This window comes from Aotus nancymaae, unplaced genomic scaffold (genome assembly GCF_030222135.1).
Source record: "Aotus nancymaae isolate 86718 unplaced genomic scaffold, 86718_ANA_hifiasm-v0.15.2.pri h1tg000051l, whole genome shotgun sequence".
NCBI lineage: Eukaryota > Metazoa > Chordata > Mammalia > Primates > Aotidae > Aotus > Aotus nancymaae.
Window position 1 is genome coordinate 8,796,220 of NW_026988465.1, and position 24,031 is coordinate 8,820,250.

The 24,031-nt window shown below is 42.7% G+C and overlaps 1 protein-coding gene and 1 long non-coding RNA gene across 3 annotated transcripts in view; one reads left to right on the top strand and one right to left on the bottom strand.

The window, feature by feature from the left end:
- ADTRP (androgen dependent TFPI regulating protein) overlaps positions 1-6,440 on the bottom strand; it is a 59,575-nt gene extending 53,135 nt beyond the window's left edge. The window contains exon 1 of the mRNA XM_012440360.2: positions 5,891-6,440. Within this exon, the coding sequence (XP_012295783.1) occupies positions 5,891-6,043 (153 nt within the window). The 5' untranslated portion in view covers positions 6,044-6,440. The remainder of the gene's footprint in view (positions 1-5,890) is intronic.
- LOC135269222 (uncharacterized) lies at positions 3,254-22,556 on the top strand. Of its 2 annotated transcripts, none has more exons than XR_010337540.1 (2): positions 3,254-4,016; positions 22,302-22,556. It is a non-coding gene; the product is annotated as an uncharacterized LOC135269222 (long non-coding RNA). The 2 variants fall into 2 exon arrangements; XR_010337541.1 differs by lacking the exon at positions 3,254-4,016 and adding an exon at positions 15,871-16,070.
- The last annotated feature ends 1,475 nt before the right edge of the window (positions 22,557-24,031 follow it).

A 24,031-nucleotide genomic window follows, 5' to 3' on the forward strand; every position in this document is an offset into this window, starting at 1 on the left:
AAGCTGAATTGACGTTTTTAAATAACTAATGCAATTCAAAAAACTGCAGCTAAAGGATATTTAGTTTTTACATTCATGTGTCTTCACAAACCCACAAAAATCTTCAAATCGTGGAAACTTACCCTTTCTAAGTCATCAAGCTTATTCTCTTGCCTTTAAGCCAGACCTCTCTCTCTTTAAACTACCTTAGGAAATGAGAATTTCTCCTATTTAAAAAGTAATTCCAGGGAGGGAGATTCCACAACTTTCCTGAGCAAGACATTACAAGTCTTATTGGATGAGTCAAGTAATCCAACACCGAACTCAGGACTGTGCCTGACTCAGCCAGGCGGGACTTTCTTATTTCTCTCCTTCAAAATGATGCAATAATTTGCAGTGGAAGACTACACCAGAAGAAAACAGCAAATGGGGACCGTGATGAGTCCTTTATATAACGGTGGTGGTTGTGTTTAGGGCAGGTACTCTGCCAAGTGTATCTGTATTGGTATAGAATATGTGATTTCCATCATCATTCATGCACATTTAACTTAAGAAACTGAGATGAAAGAATGAAATAAAGAACACAGGAGGAGAAATAATGTGCAGAACACAATTTGGAATAATGAAGAGAAAAAGGAGACCGAGAGCATCGAGGGACGGGCCAGAAAGAAGTACCAGAATGCTTGGCCAGTGTTGCATAGCTGAGGACAACGAGCTTCAGTACAGCAGTAGGGTGGCTGTGGATGGAAGACCTTCTTGACGGGATGGCTTCCCTAGAAAGGGACTCATGCCTGTTAGAACCACGTTCTGGTCATTGATTCCTTTAACCAACATTCACAGAATGTCAGTTAGGTACCAGAAATTGTGTTGAACATAATACAGGTCAGGGAAGGTTCTGTGTTAATGTCTTTATCTGGAATTAGGAAAAGAAGTGGAAGATGAAGAGGAGAAGGTAAAGGAGGAGGAAGAGGACGGAGAGAAACCTTTTCTTTATGTTTGGTATTTCACATGATGCCGTTCAGGTTCCTTGGGAAACAGAATCTGAGATTCTGAGATGTGCCTGCAGGATATTCACTGGGGAACACTCTTGGACATCTACGAGAGGGAGAAAGGGAGCCGGATGGGAGCCGGATTGAACCCGGGAGGCCAAGTGCTGTGCAGTTGCATGGAATCAGCTGATCCCTTGAGGAGCTCTGAGCTAAGCTGCTCCTTCAGAGCCATCCTGGAGTGCAGCCTTTGCCCTCGTATTGGTTGCCAGTTATTGCAGCAACCCCAGGGAGGGGCCTAAACCGTGGTGGAGGCAGCTACCTTCTGCCGAGTGCAATTCTGGGAGGGAGCTCAGCTTTGCACCATCAGCAGCCAACACTCTTTCTGATTGCTGAGGACTGAGTACTTCAGAGCTGGGGAGATATGAGGACCTGGGTGCTTTATCACAGTATCCACTACGCATGAGAAAACTGAGGCACAGAGAAGGCAGGCAACTCACTCAAAATCACACAGCAAGTCAGCACAGCCAGTGTTCTGGCTTCAGAAGCCAGGCCTTCAATCACTCATCTCTACACTGCATCCAAAGAACCTACCAAAATGCTGACATAGTTGCTCAATAACTTATAGCCGCTTTATTTTGGGTGCTGGTGGTGACTGTCACCTAGTTCTATCAGTCCTTACCCTTTCAGCTATCAAAGCACGTCTTTGTGAGACAGAAATAGTCAAGTGTATTTCTGACTTCATTGAGCTTAAGAGTGCTATAGATTACTTAAGGTTTGTCCCCTAAGTGTTGAAGTGGGTGCCATGCTATACATTCAACCCCATCTTCTCACTGTTCACAGGCTGCCTTGGAGTTTAGACCCATCGAAGCCTCCCAGGTCCCCTGTTCCCCCAGTCCTGGGCCAGCAGCCCCGAAGACCTATGTGGTATTGCCGCTGTTGTCATGAGAAATTTAGGGCGGTGACAATGGAGCTGCCTGGGGCTCGGGCACCTAATGAAAAGGGAGGGAAAGGTCACGCTTCTGTTGTTGAAGGGAGTGTCAGGGATGCGGGGAGGGAGGGGCCCGCTCAGAATCTCCCCTGGAGATCCCAGTTCTGCAGCCCCACCCCAACAATGTTTCAGAAGGAAGTTCATCTTTAAAAAGCGGAAACCCTAATAAACTCAATGAATTCTGCAAGCCAACTTGTGGCTGCTGAGCCGTGCCCTAACCCCCACCAGCTCATATTCCCTGGGATCAGGGACAGTCCCTAGATGGAACTGGAGTGGACAGAGAGCAAGGGACGCAGCATTTGTGGAGGACTCAGGCACTGGATGGTCTGAGCCAACCTCAGCAGCCTGAGGACACGCACGGCACTGCCTTGTCTCCATGGCCAGCCTCTGGGGTTCCTCACTCTGCACGGCTGGCTGCTCTCTGCTGGAGCCTGCAGACTCTACCACCAGGACTGCCTGGTGCCTGCGGGCAGCTACAGCAGGGAGAGCAGTGGCTCGACAGTGGTTCTTTCCAGCTGGGAAGATGGGACATGCAGCTCGGGGAGGGAGAAACAGCAGCCATGAAAGGTAAGGGGGTGAACGACTCCTGCTGGCCTCCATCTACCACCAACCTAGGTGCTCAGTGAGGAGACTGATGTTCTACTAAATCACCCTTCTGCATCACCATCTCTACCCAGAGAAGTCACCTCCCCATCTTCTCTCCCCACCGTCCACCGCCTAACACCATGCTGATGCCTTTCTGAGCGCTTCCACCTGTCGGATCATTTATTCCTCACGGTGGCCCTATGGTTAAGTACTATTTTTATTTCTATTTGACAAATGTGGAAATGGAAGACGCAAAGAAGTGCCTAGCCCAGGATCTCAGGGCCAGTAAGCAGTGGGACTGAGGTACCATCCCAGAGAGCCAGGCCCGAAGATGGCAGTTATAACCGTTGTGAGACACTGCCTCTCCCTCCCAGCAGGGAATCAGTGGCCCTGTCTCTGAGGCCAGTTTATTCTCTTATTAGGCAGAGTCTCCTATCTGTCCTTTCCTACCTTCATTCTCCTTAGTCAGAAATGATGGGTCACCCCGACCAATTCTCAGTGGCACCTTCGCCACTACCACCAATCCCGGGAGTAACTCAGTGCATCTCCTGTCTGCCTCCCCTTCGAGTCCCCTGGGATAGCTTCAAGGGGAACTGGGGCAATGCTCACGATGCCGACTAGTACCAACGCGGGCTTTGCTCTTACCAAGGGGGCACAATTGATACTCAGCCAATTAGAAATTCAAGCTGTTTACAAGGAGGCGTGTAAATTTTCTGGTAAGCAGGATTGGATACAACTTCCCCAAACTGAGGTAAAACAAATATAAGAATGTGACAGCAAGTTGTGAAACTTTTATGACTTAATAAACACAACCATCAATTAGTCATGAATAAACACGAATCATTAGGAAACACAACCATTAATCAACCTATGAGATCTCAAGAGCTAGACATTTTCAGGTCCAATTTCACCTTAAGCCTCATATTTGAAATCTATCATTAAATTGATCCTCTGAAATACACTCAACCCATCTTTACCAGTTGGGAAGCATTTCGTTAAGTTACACTTTCAAGATGACTCCTAATAGAGCTCAGAAAGAAGAAAAATCACCACAGGTAGCACCTGTCAGCTTATTGATGAGGGCCAGAAGATACCAGAAGGGGCGGACTGCTCGAGGGTACAGAAAGGCTGAGGTCAAGTCAACATACCAAGTGGCAGCTTTTTATTATGTGGGTATCCTGTGCCAGCCACTGTGCTGAATTCAAGGTAGAAATATAGACAGTTAGGGTTGGCAAGGACCTAGGAGGAAAAAACTCTTGTTTTGGAGCCAAAGTTTGATTGGAATGTTAAGACTCACGTGGCAGGGAGAGAGGAGGGAGTGAGAAAACAATACTGTACATAAATCAGCAGAGACTGAAAGATGCTGGCAAAATCAGAGAAAGGAAAAGGAAATTTGGGCTGCAGTTTATCAGCAAAGATTCGGGGGGAGTATATGTGATTCCCAGTGTTCTATGAAGGAAGCAACGTGGAGAGCGGTAAGTAGGCCTTTCTTCTAAGGATAGAGAGAATACTGGGCGGAGAAGTGACAGCAGGAAGCCCAGGGACCAATACTGGTAAGATGCAGAAGAGGCCAGCCTTCTGGGGAGAGGGAACATGAAAGGCTGGTTGGGCAGGTGAGCTCCTTGACATTGGGTCCATGAGGCAGGAGGTTGCTGGCCACTGTGGTTTCCTGAGCAGCAGACCACACTTTTAGATAAAGGACCTGGTATGAAAAAACAAACCAAAACCAGTGCTTTGAGAAGATGAATTTGGAACCTGAGTGGCTGGATTGGACCGTGAAAGGACAGTAAACAGTTCTTGTGGTCATTCAGGTATGTCAAACAAGAGCCTGGAATGGGAGAGACGGTAAGGTTGAAGAAGAAGGGATGAAGTTAGGAAAAGGAAAAACTAACAGGATTTGGTAGCTGATCATTCAGGGAAGCAAAATTAGGATTAACACTAAGAAATGATAGTATCATTGGCAAGATAAGAGACTTTTCTCACTCTTGGAAAATGAGGGCTCTTGGAAATGTAAGTGAGCTAGAATTTTTAAAAAAAGTCAGGATCAGTTTTGTGTGTGTGTGTACGAAGAAGTAAGGAGCTGGTTAATGCGTGTGGTGACAAATCTATTTTTAGCCATACATAGAGTGAGGCAGGACATTCATACTGGAATTGGATTTGATTAGAAAATCAGTCCTGACTACAGGCACACCTCCCTTTTAGTTGACTGTTTTTCATAGAAAGCCAATAGAGACTCAAATCTTAGGGGTGTGTGAGAGTGTGTGTGTGTGTGTGTGTGTGTTGCTGTTATTGCTGTGGTTTACTGTGGTACTCTTAGTTCTACAAAAAGCATTTTTTGTTTTGTTTCTGTTTTTTTTTTTAATAAAATTCCATGATTGAAACAAGCAGTCACCTTGAAATTTTCAAACATACTAGAGCTGTGTTCAGGGTTCCAGGTCCCTTCAGGCCTCTTTGATTTGAACTATCACTTCCACCTCCTTAGCATTTCAGAGCGTCACAATTTCTAACCACATACATTAATTATCTGCTTGTCAAATAAGAATTATGATTCTGAAATCAGATGTTTATGTGGCACCCAAGATTTTAGTCAAAAACCTCAAACATTAATTCACATTCCCAAATGATTCCCCATTCTTAGCTTTTAACTTGAAAAGTTTTTTTTTTAACCTATCCTTCAAATATTTTTTGTAATCTACTTTCCTCCCATTGATTCACACTTCATCAGAATGCAGTCAGCCGAGTTAGGAAGACAGGAAAGGATTAAGTCATAAGATTGGTTTTTAAATAGTTGAAAAATGTGTATTTGCCATTCAGTTGGGTGATCTGTCCTTTAAGATGGAGACTGAACCTATAAAAAATTGAGGTGGGAGCTGAACATGGCAAATGTGTTTGCTTTTCTTAGATAAATCTGTTAGTCTGTGTGTGCTGTAAAATGGCATTATTCCTTCATTGGAAATTACACTTCCTACACAACATACGCCACTCTGCCTTCTCCTCACAGACTTCCCCAAGCAAAGTTCAAAATGCCTCCTGCATTTGTAGTTAATCCCACGGTGAAACCATTAGCATGGTCCCCTCTTTGAACTCATCTGAAAAGCGCGCCGAGATTTTTTTTTTTCCAAGAGAGCATTTAGCAGTGAGCCAGCACAGAAATCTAACTATAGATAATTTCCAAATTGTGTTTATCAGAGCAAATTGCTAAGTAAATGAAAAACCCAAAACTCACAAACAGTGAAGAAGGAAGACAAACAATGAAATTCTGTATTTAATAAAATCCAAGGTGATATGTGTAGCAGCACTGATATTCTAGAGAAATGGATCGGTTCCTGGTACGGCCATATGGACTTACCATATTAAGCAGCGTCATGTATTTCCACTTGCCACCATTTGCAAAGATTTTGGATTTCACTTCGTCTGTTTCATCCTGTGCGATGTAATAATTGAGGAAAATATACCAGCTCAGGACAAGGAAGTGGTATATGCATGTAAAAGTCTTCGTCATGGCTAGTGCTGACCGGGGCACTGTGGATGTCTTGAGTGACTTCTGGCGTCCTTCCGTGGGTCACAGCTGAAGTCCTACAGCAGGCCGGAGAGCTGTAAACCACACCCCTCTGGGACTGAGAGTTCCAATGAAGGCTGAATTTTGCTCTTTTAAACTCCTTTCCTGATAAACTTCGGAGGCAGGATTACTGCTGGTTTTCAGATGACTGCATTTGTAGATAATCTGTAGATTTGCATAACATACACCGTGTAGAGTTGAGAAGGGCAGGTAGCAATTCAAGAGCTGCACATGAAACTGACTAGGGCACTGGGGCAGGGGCATGGTTAAATGAAATACCGGGAACATCTAAGGAAATACTGCCGTGGCCGTATTCTCTTTTCTTTTCGTTTAGGCATAACAAAGAAGTTGCAACCTTATCTTTTGAGAATAGGAGGGGCAGGTTGATAAACCAGATTATGGGTGTGCTTAGGGCATCAACAGTATAAAATCTACAACAACCTTTGATCCTCCAGGGAGCAGCTCCAACGGTTTCTTTTTTGTTTTGTTTTGTTTTTTTAAAGTTTTGTATCTATACCCTAGAGAAGCAAAGTAACCTGGGGCTGTCCCAGACACTCCATTTGCATAGGTGTTTCTGTGCCCTGGGAGGGAAGAAGCAGCATAGGAGGAGATCTGTGGCTACGACCCCAACATACCTGACTTCAGACATTGCTGGGAGAGGGTAAGGGTCCCTGCTCTGCCTTGAATAAGATGAGCCATGGCTGGGCTAGGCAGAGCGCAGGACTGGGCTCTGACTCAGGCTCCACAGAAGGGAACTGAGGAGTAACTGGAAGTGGATGCCTTGTGACATTGCCAGCTTGTTTCCCTGGGCAACTGACTCTGAGGGGTGAGCAAATCCCTCGCAGAAAGGCTCCTGACACAGTTATGTAAATCTGTAATTGGTGCTTTTCAGTGACTTAACCAGGGCTTAAAAGTACTAGGAGAAAGAACTGTAGGCTGGACAAGGAGGACAAAAGAAAAACAAACCCACCTCCTAAGAGTCAACAGACTCCCAACATCAGGAATGGGAGATGGGAGGAGAGCAAACCTGAGCTCGCCATGGAGGTCTGCATCGTAACCATGTTTTCATATGTTGGGGCTGCTATAACAACATCTCGTAAACTGGGAGGCTTGGAAACAACAGAAATTTGTTTCTCAGTTCTGGAGGCTGGAAGTCCAAGATCAAGGTGCTGACAGAGTGCCTGGTGTTTAATGAGGGTCAGTTTCCTGGTTCCTAAATAGTGCCTTCTGGCTGAGTCCTTGTGTGTTAGAAGGGGCAGACAAGCTCCCTGGGGCCTCTTTTATAAGGACCTAATTACCTCCCAGAGCTCCCCACTCCTAATACCATCACCTCAGGAGTTAGGATTTCAACACAGGAATATGCAGGGAACACAAACATAGCAGACCATAGCAAACCATTCCCAAAGGACGGGGGATCTGGGAAATGGGTACAGAAAACTCTGTACAAAACTCCACAGCCTGAGCTAAGTTACAAATAATAACAGAAAAGCTAATACTTTTATAGTACTTACTGTTTGCTAAGCATTGTTCCAGTTGCTTTACACATATTAGCTGATTAACACTCTAAGTAACATTATTGAGGTAAGTATTATTATGTATTAAGTACATTAAGTGCTATCATGTATTAAGTACCTTTTCAGATGAGGAAATTGAAGTCTGGTCTGCTGAAAGGATGTGTTCAACACTTCGTAAGAGGCAGAGCTGACATCTGAACTCAACCAGTGTGATGGTTAACATTGAGTCTCAACTTGATTGAAGGATGCAAAGTATTATTCCTGGGTGTGTCTATGAGGGTATTGCTAAAGGAGATTAACATTGAGTCAGTGGATTGGGAGAAGAAAACTCACCCTTAGTCCGGGTTGGCACCTTCTAATCAGCTGCCAGCAGGGATAAGATAAAGCAGGCAGAGGAATGTGGAAGGACGAGCCTTGCTGAGTCTTCCGGCCTCCATCTTTCTCCTGTGCTCTTGGGATGCTTCCTGCCCTTGAACATCGGACTCCAAGTTCTTCAGCTTTTGGACTCCTAGACGTACACCAGTGGTTGGCCAGGGGCTTTCGGGCCTCTGGCCACAAACTGAAGGCTGCACTGTTGGCTTCCCTAATTTTGAGGTTTTGAGGACTGATTCACCACTGGCTTCCTTGCTCCTCAACTCGCAGACAGCCTATTGTTGTGACTGTGTGTCAATTCTCCTTAATAAATTCCCTTTCATAGATACATACATCCTATTAGTTCTGCCCCTCTAGAGAACCCTAATACAACCAGTGTACCCACCTACAAAGGAACAATGTTGCTCTTCACACTCTGGGACTCCTGCTTTGATATCTCCCCTCTCCCTGCTGAGTCCCTTTTATTCTTCTCTCTTCCCATCAGAAAATTTTCTCAGAAAAGGATATGTTTTGAAACTTGGTGCACATATGAATGATTGTGCTATGTCTCCTAGACTGTTTTCACTTTGGACAACATTGTAGATTTAGTGGTTTTGTTTCCTTTATACAAAAAATCTCAAGCCTAAGTCTGCAGATGGGTAAGGATAGAGGCAAAGGTGGGAAAGAAGGGGAAGACAAAGACCCGAATCTCTGGAATGTGTATGTCCAAACCTGGATACTGGCCTTTCACCACCTACATGGTTTTTTTCTCTGCATCATCCTCAATGCCCACAGATGAGGCCTCTCATAAATATTGATAAAATTATTTAAATTTTTTTGTAAGAGTTTTAGTGTTTTACATTAGGATCCAATGAATTGTTAGCATTTTAATAAATAATAACATGTAATATATGTATTTAAGGATTTTATAAATAACATGTAATAATATTTTAATAAATATTAAATATTTAAATAAATATTATTAATAGTAATTCAATAAAATGATATTATTTTAACAAATAACATGTATATAAGGATTTAATAATTATGTGTAATAGATGTATATAAGAATTACATTATGAATTAAGGATTATGAGATAATTTTATTTCTTAATTCAATATCTGCATTTTCTTATAAAACTTTTCACAAAATTGTTGCCAGTAAAAATCTACATTGCAACAATATTCACATCATAATTTGTGTTCCTGGTCGAATAACCAGATACATTTTCATGAAGCAGCCTGACCACCTGTCCCCCACCACGAGACCAGGCAGAGCTTTGGAGAGCAATAAATGTCACCTCTTAGCTACATGTTACAAACTAATACACACTAAGCATGCTGTTTTCCTGCCTTTCTCCACCCTCCAAGTATCTGGAGGCTTCACATCATCTCCAGGAGAAGTAGGAAATAATTATTCAAAAACTTTATAAAAATCTATTTTACACAGGAAATTTTAAACATTTAACAATTAAGCATATTTCATACTTTGATTTGGATACTACATAGGCCACTTGGTTACCAAGAGTGACTCTCTTTGAAACTCTCTGCCCCCTGGGAGTCTGCAACATGATTCTTTAATTTCACAGATACTTATTAAGCAACGACTATTTGCCAGGCACCTGCTAGGCCCTGGGGATTTCCCGAGGAAGAGGAGAGATGCAATCCCGCCCTCATGGAGGTTATGTTCTAGTAGGAAAAATAGACAGTAAGCAACAACAAAAACAGATGTTAATTTATAATTAAGGCAACTTCTGTAAAGGACAAACACAGCAGACTTATTAGAGGGGATGGCAGTATCAGACCTGGTGTGGGTAGGCCGTCAGGGAAGCTGGTCCTGAGGAAGCCACATGTGAGCAAGGCTTATTCTCCCAACATGCCCTTGCTGTTCTCACTTGGTTTCATGAGCTCTTCTTCCTCCGTCAGCTCCTTCTGTGCTGGCATTCCCCAGAGAGCTAGTCCGGCTCACTGTCTGTCTCCCACCACATACTCACCCTAGGGATTTTATCCATGATCATAATTTCTACCACTGCCTCCTAGTTTATGACCACAAATTTTATTTTATTTGTTTATTTGTTTATTTATTGAGACAGAGTCTTGCTCTGTTGCCAGGCTGGAGCACAGTGGCACAGTCTCGGCTCACTGCAATCTCTGCCTCCTGGGTTCAAGCAATTCTTCCGCCTCAGCCTCCCAAGTAACTGGGACTACAGGCGCGTGCCAAATGCCTGGCTAATTTTTTTTATTTTTAGTAGAGAAGGAGTTTCACCATGTTGACCAGGATGGTCTCGATCTCTTGACCTCATGATCCACCCGCCTCAGCCTCCCAAACTGCTGGGATTACAGGCATGAGCACCGCGCCCGGCCGACCACAAATTTTATACCTCTAGTCCAGGCCCTCTCCCCATTCCCACCAAGCTTCAAACACATCTTTGACTACCTGTTGGAATCTCCTGAAGGAGACAGACACACGTGAAACTCCATGAGTCTAAAACGAGCTCACTGCCTTCTGCCAAGCCCGGCTTTTCTTCTATAGTTTCTGTCTTGTGACCATGGCCTCCCCATCCACCTGGGAGCTTCCTGTGTCTCCCTCTTTCTTACTCCTCAAATCCAATTGCCCACCAAATCCTGCCAAGTTCATTTCCCACATCAGGGTCGAATCAGTCCCTTTCTTTCTATCCCCTCAACAACTGCCCTCGTTCGAGTGGTCTCCATCTCTTGCCACCACCATAGCAACTGTCTCCTCGCTGGTTTTCCTGAATCTAGTTTGATGCCCCAGCTCTGTTCTTCACAAGGTCAGCGAGTGATTCTCTCTGAAATGCCACATCCCCCACCAGCTCACGTCCCTTTACTGCATCGGCATCACCCACAGCATTACATCCAAGTTTCATAACGTTTAATAACCTGCCCACTCCCCGCTGGCTCTCTCCAGCCTCCTGTGGCACCCCACATTGGATGTCATTCCAACAACACTGCACTGACAGAGCTTCTCACCCACACCTGGCAATGTCACATGTTGGCGCCTTTACTCCTACTTCTCCTCTCTCTGATGTCTCCTCTTAACATATCTTTGACTGGTTCTGTTATAACCTGTGGGTCAAGATGGCCAGGGGGAGACCTATGTCAATTCGATCTAAATAATTATAAGCTTGCTTGGCTCAGAGTACACTGAAGTTTATACACTGAACTAAACTATATTATTGGTGCAGTTAATTAGAAATCAAGTGGCAACAGGCCTAAGGTAAAGACCATCTGAGAGCACAGTAACACGGGGGAACACCGCGGGGTGGTTGCAGAGCCAGCAGTACTGCTCTCGTCCCACAAATGCCTTCTCAACATGGACTCTGCAAGAGGGCCTCGAAAAGAGGGCTTATGCAAAGATCTCTGAGAAGGGAGGCGACCTCTGCTCACAAGATCCGGGAGGGTCTTTGCAGGTGGGAGCTGGCAAGGAGGAGAAAAGCCTTGCAGGGCAAAGATCACGGAATGCCTCAGGCTCTACCTAGGTTCTCGGAATATGGAGTGATTTTAATTGCTCTATGTCCTCAGTGCTGGGGAGATAAAAGCCCCTTATGCATTGGGTGTGGTCAGACCGGGTGGCTCCTCATCCGCTATACTTCTGATGCCGCCGCACCCTAATAACAAAGGTAAACTCAGAGTACTAGCTTAGCGTGTCTCAGAAGAATCTCAAGTGCAGTTAAATGCTCAGAGCACTGTTTAGCGTGTCTTAGAAGGATCTCAAGGGCTCTCCACCGCGCTATCTTACCTACTCCTTTGCCATCCCTTTCCAGGCCCATAAGATCAATGAGATTGTGCACATAATAAAAGTGTTTGGAGCCCAGAGCTCACGGCCAACGCGGTTCCCATGCTTGCGTTGTCCCTGGACCTGTGCTGTAACTTCTGCTTTTGTGTCTCTGTCTTTATTTCCTTTTCTCAATCCCTCGTCACCACTGGGACTAAGGACACCTATGTATGGGGTTGGGCTGGCTCCCGACAGTAATCCTCATTTAAAATGCAGCTCAACAGCATTCCTTCTCCAGGAACCCTTCCTTGACAGCCACCTCAACCTGGCCATCTTAAACAGCCCCCTCCTGTCTTCTCTAACCTGCTGTGCATCCCTGAATACTGCATCACCATTAGGAATTAGTCTTTTTTATACGTCATTATCTTCTAGAGTTCGCAGATGATGTGTTTGAATTCCTAGAGCTTAGCATAGTGCTGGACACACAGTAAGTACATAATAAATATCTGCTGAATAAGAAAACAAATGACCCAATTTTTAAAAAATGAGCAAAAGACCCACATAGACATCAAAAGAAGACATACAAATGGCCAACACATACATAAAAAATATTTGACATCACTAAACATCAGGGAAATGCAAATTAAAACCACAATGAGATATCGCCTTACATTTGTCAGAATGGCTGTTATCAAAAAAAAAAAGAGAGAGAGAGAAAACAAGTGTTGGCAAAGATGTGGAGAAAAGGAAATTCTGATATACTGATGGTGGGAAATAAATTAGCACAGATATTATGAAAAACGGTATGAAAGTTCCTCAGTAAATGAAAAATAGAACTATAATATCATCCAGCAATTCCCCACTGGGTATATATCCAAAGGAAAATGAATCAGTATGTCAAAGAGACACCTGCACTCCCACAGCCATTCCAACACTCTTATTTATAACAGCCATGACAGGGACTCACCTTAAGTGTTTATTGATGGATGAATGAATGAAGAAAATATGGTACAGATACACAGTGGCATAATACTTAGTCTTCAGACAGAAGGAAATTCTATTTGTGATAACATAGATGAACCTGGAGGGTATTATGTTAAGTGAAATAGGCCAGACACAGAAAGACAAACACTCCTTGAGCTCACTTACATATGCAATCTAAAGAAGCAGAGAGTAGAGTAGAGGTCACCAGGGGCCTGCGGCGGAGGTGGGAGTGAGGGTTGGGAAAAGTTGGTCAAAGGATATAAAATGTCAGTTAGCTAAGAAGACTAAGTGGAAGAGATTTATTGTACAACATGGTGACTATAATAACAGTGTATTGTATGCTTGAAAATTGCTAACAGAGTAGATTTTAAGTATTCTCGGCCAGGCATGGTGGCTCAACACCTATAATCTTAGCACTTAGAGAGGCCAAGGTGGGCGGATCACTTGAACCAAGGAGTTCGAGACCAGCCTGGGCAACATGGCAAGACCCAGTCTCTACTAAAAACACAAAAATTAGTTGGGTGTGGTGATGTGCACCTGTAGTCCCAGCTACTTGCGAGGCTGAGGTGGGAGGATTGCTTCAACATGGGAGGTAGAGGTTGCAGTGAGCTGACATCATGCCACTGCACTCCAGCCTGGACAATAGAGCCAGACTTTGTCTTAAAAACAAAAAGTATCTTCACTACAAAAAGAGGATAAGTACGCGAGGTGATACATATGTTAATTAGCTTGAGTTAGCCATTCCACAATGCATACAGATTTCAACATATCATGTTGTACATCACAGATGTATACAATTTTTATTTGGCAGTTTAAAAAATAGGAACAGTTATGAAAATATCTGCTGAATAAATGAATATGCGGAAGACCAAGTGTACCAGTCTACCAAGCCTTACCCTAAAGCCGGCTCATTCATTAAAAACCTACTGTGTTCAATGTGTTTAGCTGCTGGGTTGTGGGGAAGAGGTGGAATACAGAAATAAGTAAGGCAGCCTGAGCCCTGGAGAAACTCACTGCCAAGTGGCAGAGACAGGTATGTAAACAAAAACTTACAGCACGATGTGATAAGTACTGTAATAGAGGCATGTATAAAGTACTAATGGAGCCTAAATTATCCTGCACATTATTCTGTCATTCTAAATATATGAAGATTGAGCTAATGATGAATGCATTGAGTAAGTCATGGGAAACTCCAGACACCATGCAGGAGAAGAGAAGGATGAAAGGAGTCCCACAGTAAAGTAGTCATGGCCACTGGCATAAATAACGGCTTTTTCCTGGTAGAGATATAGCCCATTTCTTGGCCAGTCACCAAGGGATGAGGTACAAAATGCAGGGGGTCAGGGCACGAGGGCTTGAGTCCAAGCCTGTACATGCTTCATGTCGTAGAGCTGGTCAGCCATCAGCTTTACTGGGGTGTTAATTTCCTTAGGTATGAAATGGGGTTCAGGGAACCTGCAACAGTGACTATCTCACTTCCCAAAGCTGGACTAAAGAGGCAACTGACCAGGGCTGGCCTCTGAAGAGATGCCCCAACCCCACACAGATTCACACACACCCACACCTATCATGGCTCCAGCTGCAGTGGGAGGGGTTGGATGACACTCCTAGGTGATGTCTGCAATTGAGCAGCGATGAGGAGGAAATAGGGACACAGGGCACAGAGTCCTTGAGGTGACGTTGAACAAGTCTGCCTGGGTTTGGTTTCATTTTGACACAAGAGAGGGGTTCTCCAGCTGCTGTTGTTGCTAAACCAACAGCTAACCAGTGCAGCTCTCAAATGTGAAGCTTGAAGACAAGGCAAGTTGGCGGGCCTTGTACTTGTTCCACCCACCTTCATAATCTAATCAGCACGGTGCCCTTCTGAGATGGCGCACTCCCTTTACAGCAGATCTGTACTTCCACAGTCCTTACAGAACTGTCTTACCTTTGCCCATCCTTGGGCTAATAGTCCTATCATTAAACTCTCAGCTGAGGGGACTGCCTTTTCCTGTTGGAACCCTCATTGATGCAGCCAATCACTGTGAGCTCTTCCAGGGGTGTCTGATACATCTCTGTGTCCCCAGCACTATTCATGGTAGCAGGTAAATTCTAGATGCTAATAGAGATTTGTTGTTTGTATGGGTTAATTCCAGTATCCCTGAAATTTACCTAGGGGGTCTCTTACCCTTGGGTTTCCTGATTATTACAACCTTCATCACCCAGTGCTGTTTGCATTTCCCTATAACTTCTGTTGCCTCTGAACCAATACCACCTTCATTGCCTCGCCAGAAAAACGGTGAACGGTTCTGGAAATCATTAAATGTGTGTGTGATGCCCAGTTGAAGCCAAGGTGCAAGGGAGACTAGGACCTTCCTTCAGGTGGACTTTGCATCCCTAGGAGCTCATGCTGTACATGTAGTTGAGAATTGAGCTGGAGTGAAGGGTTTTACCCATTGGGTTAGTTTTATCACATCTGTGACAACTTGTTTTACCCAAAAGCTGCTGTGATTACCTGCTTTTCAAAAATTAAAGCTTTCGGGAAGCGCCCTGTCTGAAGTCTGTTTGATAAGAATGTATGTGTTTCTAGCTACCAAACCAATTCAATACTGAAGGGTACTAGGACCGGGTTTTGTTTTTCTTTTTCTTTTTCAGTTTACATAAACTCTTCTGGCCCACCACTTAGCCTGCTGCATGGGGAATCCAGATTCAGATCTGCCATCCTCCTGGAGCGCCTGTTGACTTTCTTAGTGGAATGCAATGTTTTGCTGTGCTCTCCTCAAACTCACTCAGAGGAACAGAGTTCTTTGTCGGTAGTTTTGAAGGTGCATTTTCAGTTGGGAGGCCAAGGAACTCTTCCTGTTTACAAGCATGAAATTGACTCTCACTGTTTAGTTTAGAATAGGAAAGAACCGTTTGAGGTCAATTAATTCAACCTCTTCATCTTTCAGACTAGAAAAGTAAAACCAGAGAGGTTAAGGGACTTGCCCCAACTCATTCAGCTATTAACAAGGGAGCAATGACCAGAACGTGGGTCTCTTAACAGCCCTTCCAACGAGTTTTCACTCTTTCTTTCTTTTTTTTTGAGACGGAGTTTCGAGTGCAATGGCGCGATCTCGGCTCACCGCAACCTCCGGTTCAGGCAATTCTCTGGGTTCAGGCAATTCTCCTGCCTCAGCCTCCTGAGTAGCTGGGATTACAGGCACTCGCCACCATGCCCAGCTAATGTTTTGTATTTTTAGTAGAGACGGGGTTTCACCATGTTGACCGGGATGGTCTCTATCTCTTGACCTCGTGATCCACCCGCCTCGGCCTCCCAAAGTGCTGCGATTACAGGCGTGAGCCACCGCGCCCGGCCACTCTTTCTTGAATTGTACTTTTTTGTACCAAGTTCTAGCATTTTCAGGTGAGTTTCTCTTGCATGAATTAGCATGTGTGTCACTTAATTATGTGAGGTCTAATGAACTCACTAGAGAAAAACCATCTGCTTAGGAATGCCTATTTTAGATTCTGTCAGATCTGATGCATTTCACATATACACTGGTAATCAGAAATGCATAAGTTTTCTCATAAGAGAACTCAGGTATTTTATGTAGATTTTTTTATATCCTGATTTAATCAGAATTAAGAAACATATTCAATGCTAGCCAATCAGCACATTCCAGCTTCAAGCTTTTGAAACTCTCATGTGAATTCCTGCTGTCCTGGGAAATTTATAACAGGAAGAAGAGCAGTTAGGCTCTGGTTATTTTGTTTTAGCAGTCTTTATAAAAATATATACACATCATGTACACTAGTATACATGAACTATACTTTGTAGAATTTTTTAAATAATTTTATGGTTTCCTGAGAGGGGGGGTTAAAGTCACTAATAATAGTTATTGATGAGTTTATTTCTCCTTTCAGCTCTATCAGTTTTTGCTTTATGTATTTTGAGACTCTATTGATCGGTACATATACCTTCAGCGTTGCTATGTCTTCTTGGTGGGTTGATTCTTTTATTATGTAATATTGCTCTTTGTCTCTAGAAGTCTCTTTGCTTAGATAAAATCTACTTCACCTGATAGTAATATAGCTATTCCTTTTTTTAAAAAAAATTAATGCTTACACAGTGTTTTTTAGTCCTTTTACTGTCAATCTACCTATTTCATTGAAATTAAAATGAGTTACTTGTATATAGCATATAGTTGAGTCATAGTTTGTTTGGGTTTGTTTTGTTTTTTATCTACTGTGCCAATATTTGCCCTATAATTGGTGTATTTAAACCATTTACATTTAAGGCATTTGTTGTTAGGACTCAAGTCTTCTTTTTAATTATTCATTCTCTCTTTGTTTCCTCTGCTTCTTGATCCTCTGATCCTTTCTTCTTCCTGTGTGTTACATGAACACTTTTTAGGATTCCATCTTGATTTACTTACAGTGTTTTTGAAAGTACCTTTTTATGTAGTTTTCTTAGCAGTTGATCTGCATATGCCAATATAAAACGTGACTTATTACAGTCTACTGGATTTATGTTTTACCACTTCAAACTAAGTATGGACTCCCTCTGTTTTAATCCCCACTTTTAAATATCATGATCTTGACTCTCAGATGCTGTTCTAATTTTTTGTTCTAATCATTAAATATGATTTTTAATATTCCTGAGAAAAGTTAGTCTACTGTATGTACTGTATTTCTGACTTTTACATTGTTCTTTCATCTTTCCCAATGCTTCAGGTTTCCTTCTTTTATCATTGTCATTCAGTTTGAGTCACTTCTTTTCTACCTCCTTTAGGTAGATCTGCTTGCAACAAGACCTTTCGTCAGAGAATGTCTTTATTTCCCTTGCATTCCTGAAGAATAGTTTTATAAGATAGAGTTCACTGTTGACAGCTCTTCTTGCAGCACTTAAGAGATGTTGTGCCACTTATTGTGGCCTCTGTGGTTTCAGATGAGAAATGTGCTATTATTTGAATTTGTGTTCCCCATGGTAATGTGTCATGATGCTCTGGCTGCTTTCAAGATTTTATCTTTAGTTTCCAGAAGTTTAATTATGGTGTGTCAAGGCATGGATTCCTTCAGGCTTTCCTATTTAAGATTGTTCAACTTCTTAAATCTAGAGGTCTATGTCTTTTACCAAATTTGGAGAGTTTTTAGCTTTCCTTTTTCAAATACCCCTTCAATATCACTATTTTTCTGCTCTCCTTCTGGGACTCCAAGGATATGAATTTTTGTTATTGTCCTACAGCTCCTTGAAGATGTATTCTTTTTTTTTTTTTTTCAGGCTTTTTTCTCTTTGCTTTTTGGATTGGGTAAATTCTATTCATCTATTTGGAAGCTTTTTGATTCTATCCTCTGTCATCTTCACTCTATTATTGAGCTCATCCAGTGAGTTTTTATTTCTGTTATTATATTTTTCAGCTCCATAATTTCCATTGGTTCTTTTTAAATAGCCTCTATTTCTTTGCTGATATTTTCTATTTTTGTTTCAAGAATTTTGTAATTGTTCATTAAGGCATTTTTATAGTAACTGCCTTAAAATCTTTATCAGATAATTCTAGTATCTGATTCATCTCTGTGACAGTGATTACCTTGTTTTCATTAAAGTTGTGATTTTCCTGATTCTTGGTATAACTATTACTTTTCAGTTGTATCCAGAATAATTCCTTTTAACCAAATGAGTGTGAACAACTCTGCAGTGAGTAATCTGCCAGCTTTATTATTTGTTCTGTTTTTAACCTAGACATTTTGCATTTTGACCGTTAGGAGACTCAGCCACCCTGCTTAGTTTTGTTACATGGATCCTGGCCTGACTTTTGTGCACTATGATTCTGATGACAATTTAATTTTCTGGGCCATTGTAATGCTAGATTGATCTGCTTGGTTGGTCTGCTTGCTTTATCTACCATGGGGGCTCCCAATGTGATAACAAAAAATATCTCTAGACATTACTAAAAGTCTCCTGGGGAAGAAAATCACCTCCAGTTGAGGACCATTGCTCTCAAAACCAGAAAACTCAGTGTCCCCAGTGTGGGACATGACATGATCCCCTGAGGCAAGGCAGATGGAAACTCTTCCAAAGCCTTACAGAAGCACATTAGGACCTTATCCAGTGTTTATATGAACCAACTCCTTTCCCTGGGAAGAGGAAAAGGCTTTATTTGATTCTTTTTCTATCGGCCCACACTTGCACTCACGGAAGATGTCACTAATGGCTTCTATAATAGAGCAGGATTTGATTTCCTCTATAACACAGCTCAAAGATTAATCTAGCCGTTAACAAACAACTGGCCTTTATTAAGGCATTACAGTGATCAAATTTCAAAGTGAAATCCTTTTAGAATTACACATGTATGTGTATATACTTATATTCTGCTTTAAAACATTCTGTCAAAGATCATTATCAGATACATTCTTTTTTGCTTGTTTTTTTTTTTTTTATTTCTACATTGCTGAAATGACATCACATGACCTTTCAAAAGTTTTTGTTTTTCTGCGTGGAAACAGGGTAGTGTTTCATAAATTCAAGAAAAAGGTTGGTGTGCTTTTTAAAATCCCCTTATCTTGAAAAAAAAAAAAAAAAAAAGCTGCCAGATTGCTCACCGCAGTGTTGCTCACACTCATTTGGTTAACAGGAACTGTAAATGAGTAAACAAGTTAATCATTTACTGCCCTGTGGATAGAAAGCCATCCTCAAACTATGAAAATAAAAGGAAACCTCATGGAACATTGTTTACAAAACAACTGAAGTTGAAGGTCACACCCATTGGCCTCCTGGCATTTTCTCCTTGCCAAACAAGTCTGCATTATTGCATATTAATAAATCATCTGGGACTGCTTCACATTATCTAGTTGGTTGAGGTGCATAGACACTAAACATTTTCCAACAACCTCCTCTAGAATGTTCATGGTGTTTTAGGCTACTCAGCATGAGTCCAGTTTGTTTTGTGAGTGCCCAAAATAAATCACACACCAATGTAAAATAAAATTAGCTTCTTGACCAGGCACAGTGGCTCATGCCTGTAATCCCAGTACTTTGGGAGGCTGAAGCGGGTAGATCACTTGGGGTCAGGAGTTCGAGACCTGCCTGGCTAACATGGTGAAACCCTGTATCTACCAAAAATATAAAAAATTAGCCAGGTGCAATGGCATGCACCTGTAATCCCAGCAACTTGGGAGACTGAGGCAGGACAATCGCTTCAACCTAGGAGGCAGAGGTTGCAGTGAGCTGGGATTGTGCCACTGCACTCCAGCCTAGACAACAGAGCGAACTCCCTCTCAAAAAAGAAAAATTAGCTTCTCTCTCTTACTTTCAAAGAAAAGATTTCTTAGAACGCTGGCCTGCTGAGGATAAAACTGTTTTATAGATGTGAGCTCTGGGGACAGAAGTACAGCTGATTATCGTCTGGTTGGAGCAACTGTCTCCTGACCCTTGTCTTCAGTACCTATTCCCTTGTTATACTCTGGCTTGAACGATGTCAAAATTTCTTTCCACTATGTTTTGTCCTTTTGCCTCCTGTGTTTGCCTTCTAAGACTCAGAGGGAGTGATGTCAAAATGATTTGGAAAAGGCCTACATAGGTCGTAGATGGAATGTAGCCGTTTATCTTCAAGGCTATCCTCAAACCATGAGGCTGCTTTCTCAATGAACTTGCTTAAAGTGCTGGAGTGGTAACTTTTTTTTCCTGTTCTGGAAAGCAATAATGACTGCAGTGCATCCAGTAACCTCATTTCAGGGATTCATTGCATAACAATACCCTCCCCACCACTGTGGTAACATCAAACAGTTTTTATGTAGTCCTTGGCCCTTGAATGGAGCAAATGTGACAATCCCTGTTTTCATCTATCTGGCTGTAACTTTAGAGTGAGCACTGGATCAAGAGCAAAAAGAGGACACAGAGTCCAGAAGCCACCAGGCTACGCGGCCAAGTAGAGAAGTCTGACCTGCAGCCTGGGCTCTGTTGCTGTTCCAGGGTCTGTTACCTCCCACTAGTGATGCCATCCCTAGGATGCCATGAATGAGAGGAAAGGACGCCTGAGGAAACATCTGGCAGCTACCAGTTGACTTGAGGGGCTCTCAAATCACTTTCTGTTATTTTCTTTCTTTCTTTTTGACAGAGTCTTGCCCTGTTGCTCAGGCTGGAGTACAATGGCATGATCTCGGCTCACTGCAACCTCCGCCCCCCAGGTTCAAGCGATTCTCCTGTCTCAGCCTCCCAAGTAGCTGGGATTACAGGTGCCCAACACCACACCCAGCTAATTTTTTGTACTTTTAGTAGAGACGGGGTTTCACTATGTTGGCCAGGCTGATCTGGAACTCCTGATTTCATGATCTACCCGCCTCAGCCTCCCAACATGCTGGAATTACAGGCGTGAGCCACTGTGCCCAGCCACTTTCTGTTATTTTCATGAGGCTGCTGGCCTGCAGTGAAAGCCTGGCTTCTGAAGAAGTGTGAACTCCAGAGTTAATCAAGCCAAAAGATTTTCACGTGGTGGCCGAGTGTGTGAGTCATAAGTCCTAAGTTACCTGCCTCAAATCCTGGCTTTACTACTTCCCACCTGTGTGGCTGTGGGCATGTTTATGAAACTCTGTGTCTCAGTTTCCTCAACTGTGAAATGGGGATGATGATAATAATACCCAATTTATAGCATTGCTGTGTGGATTGGAGGAGACAATCCTTGTGGAGTGCTAAGGACAGAGCCTCTGAGGTCATAAGTGCTCAGTAAGCATTAGGTTTTAGGATCCAAAACACTTGGAGAACGTCTGTTTTTACAGCCACAACCTGGCCAGAATGCCCACAACAAGTACCCCATTGCTAGAAAATGTGTTTGCCGGAACAACTCTCGCAGTGTTTCTTCAGCATGGCCGAGGTGCTAAATCTAGCACTAGGCTTTCAATTCCTGGCAGCCGGAATTCTTTCCAGAAAACATTTGGTGGGAACAATTTCCAAACATACTTCACAGTTGTCTTAAGGCCAACATTAGCTTTTAAACTGAAGAAAAGTCTTCTCTTGACCTGGGGCTTTCCATTAAGACTGTAACAACTCAGAATTTCCCACTGGCCCCTGCAATTTCTTAGGAATTGAAAAGAGCAACTGCAATTGACCTAAAGTTGCAAGTTGGTGAATTATCATTACTTCTCTCTTTGAGGCAGGGTGGTGGGGAGAAGAGGAATGTGTGTGTAACAAATAGACATCAGCCAATTTAAAATTATTGTAACATATTATTTTCTATATTTTTTAATAAAAAATATACCATCTATATAAATAAAAAGAAGTACTGGCCGGGCGCAGTGGCTCATGCCTGTAATCCCAACACTTTGGGAGGCCAAGGCAGGCAGATCACGAGGTCAAGAGATTGAGACCATACTGACCAACATGGTGAAACCCTGTCTCTACTAAAAATATAAAAATTAGCTGGGTATGGTGGCGTACACCTGTAATCCCAGCTACTCGGGAGGCTGAGGCAGGAGACTCACTTGAACCCAGGAGGTGGAAGTTTCAGTGAGCCAAGATTGTGCCACTGCACTCCAGTCTGGCGACAGAGCGAGTCTCCATCTCAAAAAATTAAAAATAAGTACTAATGTTTATTAGGCATGTCAGTGGCTTAAGCATGTGCAAGCACTTTACACACAGCCTCTCATTTTTTCTTTCCTACAGCCCTCTAAAGCAACCGTTATTGTGCCATATTACAGTCAAGGAAGCCACATCTGAGGATATGAATGTTTAAATAATTGGTCCAAGGACACACAGTGGATGAAGAGCAGAACTGGGACGTAAGGCCATGGCCATCTGACTCAAAAATCCATTATCATATGGGGACTCTCCGTACTATCTTTGCAACTGTTCTATAAGTCTAAAATTATTCCAAAATAAAAAGGTCACTTAAAAAATAAAATTCATTGCCAAAATGGCTCTACTATTGCTATTTCTCTAAATGACTTATAAAAGGACTTTGCTTTGTTTATATACTACATTTCTGAGAAATCTTGAAAAATAGAAGGCTCTACTTTTACCTGACCATTCTTTTAGCATCTACATTCCCAAAGTATTGTCTTGTACTCCTTCATGTAAAGCACTTAGAATAGAGCTTGACACCTGGAAAGCTCCCAATAATTGTTACTTATCATCATCACCACCATCACCATCATCATCATTATCATTGCCACCTTCATAAATCATTTCTTACATTAAATCTTATATTTTTAGAATCAGTAAATAACGTTAGAGTCCCCACTAGACTGTGAATGACTGAAGAGCGAGAACTGAAGTAGGTGTTCAATAACATGTTAGGAAACAGATAAACCCCCAGCTCACAATTAGATTCTTCATCACTAAATCTTTAAACAGACAAGCAGTTTGTCTCTGTCTCTGTTTCTAGTTTGCCTTTGCCCTGGAGGAGGAGAGATGCTGTCAAACACCTCCCCATGACTCTGACCACTTTGTAGCTCCCATCCAACTTTACAGCCCATTGCTTGGGGTAGGGATGCAATGGACTTAAAAGCTGCTCATTCCAAAGGTGGTTTTCCTTGTGCCTGCGCTCCTTTAGCTCCAACTCAGTTTGACCCAGCTATTCTCTCTGCTGTGCTGCATGTCAAGGAAAAAAAAAAATCTATAAATGGGAACCAAATTAGTGTGACCCTCATGCCTCATGCCCGATTTAAAAGAGCCAGATTATCTTTTCTTGCTGTCATGTTAAATGTTTCTCATGCCATGTCCCCATTTCCACTAAATGCCAGCAACTGTTTATAAATTCCTGGGCTCTAAGAAGATGAGGACATAGTCCCAGAAGCCTGATGCATCAGGATATGCAAACTCTAAAAAAAAAAAAAGTTTTCACTGTGGCTTTGCTGACCAAGCACACTGTGTGCATTCACTGAGGTGGCAAACATATCCCATGAGGTTGCTTAACACTTGACTAGGGCACTCTTTTAAAGGATGTTCATTCTAGGCGATTACGGGAAATACCCTTCTAGCTCAGCACTATCCAGTAGAGCTGTCTGCCATGATGGAAATTTCTATCTCTGCGTTGTCCCGTGGGGTACTCACATGTAGTCACAGAGCCCTTGAAATGTGGCTAATGCAACAGAGAAACTAAATTTTTAACTTTATTCTATTTTAAATTTTGGGGACTTAAACAGCCCCGTGGGGCTAGTGGTTACTTCCATCATCCTGGTTTACCCAGGACGGAGGGGTTCCTTGGAATGTGAGAGTTTTAGTACTAAAACCGGAACTGTTCTGGGCAAACTAAGACATTTGTCACCCTAAACTGGATCCCTTTTCAAGATACATTTGGTATTTTTGGAAGCATGAAATAGACATGTACCAGCTACAGTGTAGATTCAAAAAGAAATGCGGAGATAGGTAAATAACTGAACTTTCCTTCTCAA